At 58.5% G+C, this 9,573-nt stretch overlaps 2 protein-coding genes across 4 annotated transcripts in view; one reads left to right on the forward strand and one right to left on the reverse strand.

Annotated features, from left to right (window-relative positions):
• The window catches only part of ZNF467 (zinc finger protein 467), a 9,034-nt gene extending 1,648 nt beyond the window's left edge, over positions 1 to 7,386 (reverse strand). The window contains exons 1-4 of one of the 3 annotated variants that reach the window (XM_049642076.1): positions 6,635 to 7,386; positions 4,578 to 4,654; positions 3,994 to 4,110; positions 3,074 to 3,187 (exon numbers count right to left, since the gene is read on the reverse strand). In XM_049642076.1, the coding sequence (XP_049498033.1) occupies positions 3,074 to 3,187; positions 3,994 to 4,110; positions 4,578 to 4,611 (265 nt within the window). In that variant the 5' untranslated portion in view covers positions 4,612 to 4,654; positions 6,635 to 7,386. Of the gene's footprint in view, positions 1 to 3,073; positions 3,188 to 3,321; positions 3,706 to 3,993; positions 4,111 to 4,577; positions 5,316 to 6,634 lie in introns of those variants that run through there. The other 2 variants (XM_049642075.1, XM_049642077.1) reach the window with 2 other exon arrangements.
• LOC125930496 (SCO-spondin-like) overlaps positions 6,805 to 9,573 on the forward strand; it is a 56,687-nt gene continuing 53,918 nt past the window's right edge. The window contains 2 exon segments of the mRNA XM_049642313.1: positions 6,805 to 6,829; positions 8,562 to 8,627. Coding sequence (XP_049498270.1) covers positions 6,805 to 6,829; positions 8,562 to 8,627 — 91 coding nt within the window.

A 9,573-nucleotide genomic window follows, 5' to 3' on the forward strand; every position in this document is an offset into this window, starting at 1 on the left:
TTTTTTTTTTTTTTTTTTTTTTTTTTTTTTTTTTTTTTTTTTTTTTTGCCAATAAGACCACCACTTCTGGAGCCCCAGAAGCCCCAGAAGCTCCAGCACTTCTGGAGCCAGAAACCTGGCTTCTGTTCTCTCCACTCTACTGGAAGGTTCTGGGGAACGACCACATCCGAAGGTCACCCTTCAGTCCTCCTCCTTGGTTCTCTGTAGCCAGGGACGCTGGTACTCCAGTCCCCCACCCCGTCCTGGGAGCTTTCTCCTAGGTCTCCATGTGGTTGAGGAGTTTCCCCTGCCCCTGCAGAAGGCACTGCTTACCCTTGTGCCCCCTGAATATAAATGTTGCTCAAAGTTCAGGCCTTAGGCTTCACACGGGGGTCATCTGCTTGCATTGGCCACCCCAGACCTTCCAGTCCTTTCTAGAACCAGTCTCCCATCAGCTGAGCAGCCCCAGCCCCCTTTGGGGTCCTGCAAATTGGCTGCAGCTCAGCAGGCTTATCACCAAACAGCTGACCTTCTCAGACCTACCCCAGTGACTTTGCCATCAGGACTACAGCCTTGTTCTCCCAGTAGCTGGTGTTGGAACCTTGGAAGCTCAGCTCTCACCTTGGAGCCTCCCTTGATCTCTCCCTTCCAGTGGCCACCGAGGAGCTCTGCCTTCCTCTTGCTTCTCAAGGCTCCCCCTGCCTCTAACTCCATTCTTGCCTCTGGGGCCAGGTGGGAAAGCCCCCGTTTAGGACACGAAGGGGATGGAGTTTACAGGAGTTGGGGAACCAGAGAACAGTGCCAACCTCTGGAGAAGCAAGCAGGGGCCCTCTGGGGTAGCAGGTTTGAGGTGAGTCCCACTGGAACTTTGCCTCTCTTGGGCACTGCAATGGTCCAGCCAAGAGAAAAGAGCTCAGGGCCCAGATTGGGAGTGTCTACTTGGGTTCTCTTCTGCCACTAGTCATTAGTGTGACCTTGGTTAACTTACCTCTGTTACCTCTTTGAGCTCGGTGTACTAGTTTGCTTAAGCATAAGGGTTGTACTGGTTCATGGTTTCTAATAATCTCCTGGGGACTTTTACAAAATGCATCCATGGGAGCAGGGTGCATGAATCTGTTCTCTTTCTTTAAAGCTCGCAATGTGGGGGCGCCTGGGTGGCTCAGTCGGTTAAGCGGCCGACTTCGGCTCAGGTCATGATCTCGCGGTCCGTGAGTTCGACCCCCGCGTCAGGCTCTGTGCTGACAGCTCAGAGCCTGGAGCCTGTTTCAGATTCTGTGTCTCCCTCTCTCTGACCTCCCCCTGTTCATGCTTTGTCTCTCTCTGTCTCAAAAATAAATAAACGTTAAAAAAAAAAATTAAAAAAAAAAAAGAAAGCTTGCAACGTGGAGGGCCCTGGGTGGCTCAGTCGGTTAAGTGTCTGACTTCGGCTCAGGTCATGATGTCACAGTACGTGGGATGGAGCCCTGTGTGGGGCTCTGTGCTGACAGCTCAGAGCCTGGAGCCTGCTTTGGATTCTGTCTCCTTCTGTCTCTGCCCCTCCCCCGCTCACGCCCTCTCTCAAAAATAAATAAATAAACATTAAAAAAATACTAATAAATAAAGCTCCCTAAGTGATTCTTGTTTAAGAACCATTGAACCAGATGATCTGAGTTCCTGTCTGGCTCTGAAGGTCTGTAATAGCCTGAGCACTGGTTACATTACACATGAACCGCCACAATTAGATTTCCTCCCAGTGTCTTTCACAGATCCATTAGTTCCAAACAACTATTTATCCTATTGTGATATTGCTTTCGTTTTCATTATGCCACTCTTCTACTCAAGAACCATCAAGAGCTCTCTGTTGTTTACAGGAGAAAGTAAGTTCTAGCTGCATCTGAGCTTCACCTCCCCCCCCCCCCCCCCCCCCCCCCCGCTGCCCCCAGTCCAACTTTCTCACTACCCCCACACGTAAACCCTCCCCTGCAGCCGGGCAGGTCTGCTCGAATCCCAGCCACGCGTCACCTTTTCTGTGTTACAGTCTCTTCTCAGCCTAGAATGTTTTCCCATCCTCTACCCCACCCCCATCAGAGCTGAAGTCTAGCCTACACCTCCCTCAAAATGTAGCACAAATCAACAAAATCTTTGACAAACCAACGCATGAGGATCTCTTACGTAAACACCTTTGGCACTTATTGTTAACGCTGTTACACTTCCTTGTGATCTGGCTTTATTGTTATTTGTTTAATCCTTTATTCTAGTTCATATTAGTGTCATCTCAACTAGATTGTAGCTTCCGAAAGGCAGACGTCTTGTGTTCCGTGTCTTTACGTGGCTGACAAAAGCGAGGATTGCCACCATTTATCGAATGCCAACTATAGATGACACACTGTCTATATGCTGTTCACCAGCCACGAAGTTACTCTTTTCCCTGCTTACAGGTGAACAAACAGGCTGGAGGTGAAGTAGCCTATCTAAGATCACCGGGTAGTAAATGTGGAGCAAGGATTCAAACCAGGTCTGTGTCAGCCTAGAGGCAGTCTCCTTGCCTTCTGCCTAACACAGCCTAGACCTAGTAGGCACTAGAGAAACCCCTGGAATATGGAATAAAGGACATCACTCAGGCGGAAGGCGGTAAGTTTGGTGGTGGCGGAAGGGCGTGATGGCAGTATTGTGGAGAGAGAATCAGCTGTTTGATCGCCCTGGGTATGGGGGGGATGACTCTGGGACAACATATTTGGAGCATTTGGGTCCACTGAGATCAGTGGAGATTTGGGGGAAGGAGCCTGTCCGGGACAATGTCTTCAAGTAAACGGTAATTTAAGTCATCCACAAGTAGGCACTTAGGGGGAGGTAGGAGGGCAAGTTAAGACTTCCGGAGGATGTTGAGGCGAGGGTCAGTTTCTCTGGGTGACCAGCCTCGCTGATTTCTGTTGTCTGTGATGTGGACCTCTCTCTGGGGGCTGAGGCTCTGCAGCAGAAAGGTGCCAGGAACTAATTCATCTTAGGTTGGAAGGGGCTGGAGTGGCCGCCTCATCAGAGACCAGCCCGGGAGTTTACAAGTCCCCTGTCCCCTCTGCCTGGGCCCCTGGCGGGCTCGAGAAGTGGGAGGACTCACCTGGGCAGGAGCTCGGGGGCTCAGCCTTCTGTGGTGCACATGCCTGGCCTCCTCTGCAGGGAGCTTCAGCTTCTTCAGTTTGGGCACCTTCCTCTGGTCTGGGGGCCTCGTGCCCTGGCAGAGAACAGGCCACCTCAAGGACTCCAGAGACATCACAGATGGACAGAGGTCCCCACCGGTGCTATCAAGCGGGGGCTTTTGAAACCCCAGTCCCAGCCTGACTGGCAGGATTGTGTCCCACATCCTACCTGCAGGGACTGAATTCCCAGCTGCCCCAGGCAAGGGAGGGGGGGGGGGGCAGCCTCCGGTTCCTCCAAGCAGGGCAGCTGCAGCAGCTGCAAAGGCTGTGAGGGTTGCAAGAGCCACAGCTGTGAGGAGCTTCTGGAATATGTGTGTGAGATAGTGGAAGCAAGGAAAGGTTGCTACCCTGAGGCTTACAGGAGGATCTTAGGAGGAGGGCCGCAGACCCACCAGATGGACCCGAGTTCCAGGCAAATCATTGCAGAAGATCAGAATGTCAAAAAGCCAGACACAGGCCTGCTTTAGGCAGCCACCTCCCTCACCTCTTCCAAATCTTGCTCAAATCTCACTTCCCAGTGGGGCCTCCTCTCACTCTCACTATTTAATCCTGCAGCCTGCCCCACCCCCACCTCCGGCTCCCCCCCCACCCCCCCCCCCCCCGCCCCCAGCACATATCCCCTTCTGATATGTGCTATATGTGTGCTGTACTTTATAAGTACACTTATTTTTATATTTGTTTGCTGACTCTCTGGCCTCATTAGGATAAGCTCCCTGAAGGTAGGGATCTTTGTCTATTTGGTCACTGAGGTTTTCCAAATAACGAGAATAGCATCCTGGCACTTGAAGAAGGAAAGGTAAATTCTACCTGAGCCACTGTTCATGGTCCCCCACCTACTTACCTGAGCATGTGCCCAGCACGCTGTCTTCCCTGGGAGGGGACATCTGCTCCTGGGTATTATGGGACCCTTCCCCAGGCTCACTTTGGGGGGCCATCTCAGGCTGTCCCACAGAGAACCCTGTTACAGGTGGAAGGATAGGACTAGGTAAAACATTCAGTACAGAACAGGAGACAAAGAAAGGGGCTCTCCCCCTTCCCCCAAAAGCCAAGGGGCTTTTTCCAACTTGCCCAGGAAGGTAGGGTCTCTAGCCGGCATGACAGGGGATAGACAGGCTCCCCAGCAGCCTGGCCAGGTATCCACCTCAGCCCCTTTGCGTTGAGTCAAGGGCAGGTGAAGGAAGAGATAATAGATCTAAATATCTGTGCTCTGTTGAGTGCACATGTATGCACGCAGTCCCACACAACCTCCACAGGGCCAGGCATTCAAATATACCCTGGTAAAACGGAAAAGGCTGCTGCCCTAAAGGCCGCCACTGGTCCCTGGGGTCTCAGGGTTGCAGTCTGAACTGTAGGGACGCAGCGGGCCTAGCATGCCCCTGAATCCTGCCTCCCACCACCCAAGTTCCTCGAGTGCTGCTAGCTCACCCAGGGAGCTGAGGGCCTCAAAGGTCTCTCTCATGGCAACCCAGGGTAGCTCCTCCTGGGGGAGCAGGCCACGGACCCTAAGGAGAGAACACATCCTTGTTCACATTCTTCTCTGGATAGCCTCCACCTGGGCCCTGGCTCTGCCCAACCTCTCCCCATCAGCTATCCCAGGAGCTCCAAAGGTGATGTCCCCAAGTACTGGTAAAGGGGAAAGAGGGAAGATGGGTTTCAGAAAGCAAAGAGATCTTTGAAGGCTGAGGAGAAGGCCTTGAAGCCATTTCTGCAAGCTCCGGTGGGCTCTAGAAATCAGCGGCACCCCCACCCTCACCTGGCGGGTCTCTGAACCAGGCCCAGCCCTCCAGTGCTCCCCACGCCACAGTGCCCTTGCCTGGGGACTTCAGGAATCAATCGATTCTCAGCGCAGAGGGTGGGGAGTGGAAGACCAGGGTGGGGAGTCGGGAACTTCATCTCCTGGGCCCTCCAGCTGTCACTGCGGGAGCTGGTGAAATAGGAGCCAGCCGCGGGGTGGGGAGTGGGCGGCGGAGGTGAGTGTCACCATTGGGCAACTGGTGGGGGAGGCCCTCTGAGGAGGGTCTTTGCTGAAGGCAGGAAATGGCTCCGGCTTCCTCTCCCCAAAACCCTACCTCGAAACCACCGCCCTCCCCCTCAGGGCTTCCCTGGCAGGGACACCCCGCCCCCGAGCCCCTTCAATGCTCCTCCCCCGGCGGGTTCCCTGCCCCCCCCCCAGCAGACTACCCCCCCCCCCCCCCCCCCCATTTCTGGCAGCCTTCCCTCTGCCCCTCCCTTCTCCGGCTCCCTCTGCCTTCCGCCCTCTCTCCCCACCGAAGCTGGCTGGCTCCCCGGATCCGCCCCCTGCCCCGCCCCTCCGGCTCCTCCCCCTGCTCACAGCCGGGCCAGCCCCTCCCGGCCCCCTCCGGTAGGCCCTCCCCAGCCACCGCCCCCTGACCCTCAGCTCCGGGCTTTCTCCGCCACAGGGCTCCCCTCCTCCTCCCCCGGCTCAGAGCTGCCTTTCCCTTCCCTCCTGGTTCTCCCCGAGGCTCCATCCCCCTCCCCGGCTGCACACCCTCTCCCTTCCTTTCCCCCTCCTCTTTTCCTTCCTCCCCAACGCCGCCCTCCTCCTCCCCGCTTTTCTCCCTCACCCCGCACTCCCCTCCCCTCTCCCTCTCCTCCCCCACTCTGGTTTCCCTTCCTTCTCCTTTCCTCTCTTCACCTCAGTTCCCTCCCTCCTCTTCCCCCCCTCTCCAGCCCTCCTCCCCTCTCCCCACACCATCCTCCTCCCTCCCTCCATCCCTCCCTCCTGCAGCTCGCCTTCCCCTCCGAGGCCCCCGTCTCCCTTCCCCCTTTGCCTCCCCAGCAGGCTCTCGCTTCCCTACCCTCCCGGTCCCCAGTCCCTAGAACCGCTCTTCCCCTCCCCCTTCCAGTCCGCTCCCCGAGCTCCCACCCTTGTCCCCAGGCTCCCCCGAGCCCGGGGCGTCTGCGGCTTACCGCTGGCTCAGGACCCTCGCACTGACCCTCCTCCTCCCCACCCCTGCCTCCCCACACACCTCCGCTTCCCTCCCCCCCCTCTCCGCGGGGCCCCCCCCCCCCTTTCTGCCCCCCCCCGACCTCCCCCCCCCCCCCTCAAGTTTTCCTCTCGACTAGACCCCTCCCGCCCCACCTCCCCGCCTCCGTTTGTTCCCTAGAGCCTCTTCAGTCCACCTCCCGGCCCCTCCCCGGGCTCACCTGTCAGCGCCCTTCTCTCCCGCCCCTCCGCGACTGCCCGACCCCTGTGCCTCGTCGCCCCCCCTCCCCCCCCCCCCCCCCCTTTCCCACCGGACTCCCACCGGGCGCCCTCACCCCAGCCTCCGCCCCTCCCTCCAGATCCCCGGTCTTCCTTCTTTTCTCCACTACCATCACCACCCCCCAAGCCAGGCCCTCGCTCCCCAGTCTCATCCCCTCCCCTCTCCAGCCCCTGCCCCTCCCCTGCCCCTTCTTTCCCCCCAACTCCACCCCACCCCCTCCGGCGCTCGCAGCGCCCCCACCCCCGGGGCTGTCACCTGCGCGGAGCGGGCAGTGACTGAGTGTCGGTGTAGAAGGGGAAGCAGGCGGAGCCGTCTGCCGCTGGGCGCCTCCACGGCCCGTACCTGGCGGGCTGGCTGGTCGGGTGTCCCCGCTGCTGGCGGGACCCAGGCGCCCCGGCCTCCTGCCCCAGCCGGCTCTGCTCGCAATGGCGCCCGCTGCCTGTAGCTCGGGTGCCGACCGCCCGAAAGACTGACAGACTGACAGCCCTGAAACTTCGCGGGGAGGGGAGAGGAAAAGACGCGGAGGGAGCGGGAGCGGGGAAGCGGCGCCCGGCAGGGGGGAGGGGAGCGCGGAAGCGGGAGGGGAGCTGCGGGGCGCCCCGTGGGGGAGGTAGGGGCCGGGGTGTGCTGGAGTGGGGTCGCGGGAGGGCGCACAGCCGGGTTAGGCGGGCAGGTGACGGTGCGGAAGGACGACGGCCCCGAGGAGGTGATGGAAAGTGGAAGCCTAGGAAGGGGGGGGGGAGGGAAGAGGGGGAAGGGAAGGGAGGAGTGTGGGGGGAGGGGGTGGAGGAGGGAGAGGAGGCAGGGAGGAAGGGCAAGCGGGCTGCGAGGGAGGGTGCTCACAGGCGCCGAGGGAGGAGCCAGGGGAAAGGTGGAGCGCGGGGGGAGGGGGTGCGGTGAGGAATTGGGGAGGGGGAGAGGAGGGGGCGTGCTCGGGGGAGGGGAGCCAGGGAGTGCGTTGCTGTCTTTGAATCGCGAGTGCCCCCCGGGAGCGTGTCAGCGCGGCGCCTCGCTGTGGGATTGAGTCCACGGACTGTCGGTCTGTGGGGTTGGTCTGGGAAACTCCGACCCGCCCCTGCTCTTGACCCAGATTCCACCTGGGTCCACACGGAGCCACAACCACGGACCCTGATTTCGGGGGACCCGGTCCGACACCCGCGTCGCGATCCGGGTCCCTTGGGGCAGCGAGGGGTGGCCGAAGGAGACTGAGCTGGGCCCCAGTGGCTGCGGAGAACGGGCCTTTTGAAGTAGAAATTGGGGTGGGGGCTTTGAGCCAGGTCCCCAGGGAGAAGGCGGGGCTGGATCGCAGGCACCAGGGGGTGAGGCGGGAGTGGGGCTGGGCGGGGACTTCGAGGGCGGGGTCCGGGGGGAGGGGGCTGCCGAGTGGGGAAGAGTTCTTTGGGTGGGGTGGGGGCTGGCCCTCCTCCTGGCCTGGAAATCTGTACCAGTTAGGTGTGGAGGGATGCCCTCAGCCCTCAGATCCCGCTCCTGGAGGGACTTGGGGGTCCCTGCCCCGGGTTATGATGTTTTTCTTTGGCCTTGCCACCCGGGCACCTGACTCTTCCTGAAAGCTCCTCACATCCTGTGCTCCAGGAGCTGAAACGTGGGCTGGTTATTCCAGGCGCCCTCTCCCTAATCTCTTTCTCCAATCTCCCCTGGCTTCCAACTTTCTCCCTCCTGCCCCCTTTAGGGGAAAGGGGGATTGTGACTTGGGTTTCTTTTTCCAATCCAAGCGCAGCCTCATCAGCTGTGGTTAGAATCCAAAGCTGGGAATGTAGTCCTTGGAAGAGAAGCACGGCACACAGCAGGGACACCGTCAATATGGGTGATGTTTAGGAGAGTCGTGGGAGCAGGTGGCACCTGAAGAGCAGGGGGCATCTTGGAATCAGCTGGGAAACACTCTCTGACCTCCTGGATGGGCTGCTTCAGGAGTCAGTGCCTAGCCCGCTCATGGCCCTGGGAGTAGAATGTGTCACTGTGTGCTAGGGTGGGGCATGAGCACCTGTCTGCCCTTGTGAGACCTGCATCAGGGGTATAAGCATGGGAAGCAGCAGGGGGAGAGTGTATAGGATACATGTGTGAGAGACTGGGAACAGAAACATGTCCGTGGCCGGGCCCTGGTCTTTTCTGAGCACCCCACTGAGAGATCCCTGAGGAACTCTGAACCCTCTTTGGGCTACAGGACCAATGGTGGGCCCAGGAGAAATGCCTAGCATGGCTCTGGTTCCCAGCAGCCTCTTCGCCCCAGGTGGGGTAACTGTGTGAGATGCTCAGTGGGACAGCAGGGGGGGAATCTAAGGCCCAGGGGATGGAATCTAAGGCTCAGGCCACATTCCAGCCTTGGTGTCCTGGGAGCTGGTAACCAAGAAGTAACCAGGATTCACCCAGGCCACCTGCTGCCCCAACCGGATGCTCAGATTATCCCCATCCGGCTGCCTTGCCCCCAGGGCTGGGGGGCTGGCTTCCAGCCCCTTCTGTCTCCTACCCCTCCTCCCTACTTCCTACCCAAGCCGCTCCTCCACTCCTCCCTGAGGCTTGCTGTGCTCCCCTGCCCAGGCTTCCTGATTCTGGACCCTAGGAGACTCTCTTAGGAGACCAGGGTGAAAGGTGAACCCAGCCAGCCACACATAGTCACCCCCAGTAAGAAGTCAGATCACTGAGAAAAGGGCACATATTCTCCCCCTATCTCCGCACAGTCCAAACAGCCTGGAAACTCAGCCCCTTCTGTTCACTTGTCCAGGCTTCACGGGTGCTTAGTGGGAGAGAGGGCAGGAAGACGCAGGAAAGGGGGCAGGGAGAGACTCATAAAATCAGAATTTTAGGGCTGGAAGACCATATCAGTCATTTGGCACAATAACTCTTAACCATTTCTGAGGATAGTTCCTTAACTGTAAATTAAATTCTCAAGAGGAACTATCCTCAGAAATGTGCACGTACACAATATCAAAGTAGAGCCCCTGAGTCCCACCCAAGCATCCCTGGGAAGCCCCTGAATTTTTTATTAGCAAGGAAATTATGGCTCAGAAAGAGAGGGTGGCTTGTCCAGAGTCCACGTTAATTTGTGGTACAGCCTGAGGGTGGAAAAATATCAGAGGCTCCGAGTGTCTGGCTGTGTGGCCTGGGGCACATGCACTCCCCCACTGAGCTCACACACACACACACACACACACACACACACACACACACACACACAC

The sequence above is a fragment of the Panthera uncia genome, chromosome A2, assembly GCF_023721935.1.
Source record: "Panthera uncia isolate 11264 chromosome A2, Puncia_PCG_1.0, whole genome shotgun sequence".
Lineage (NCBI taxonomy): Eukaryota > Metazoa > Chordata > Mammalia > Carnivora > Felidae > Panthera > Panthera uncia.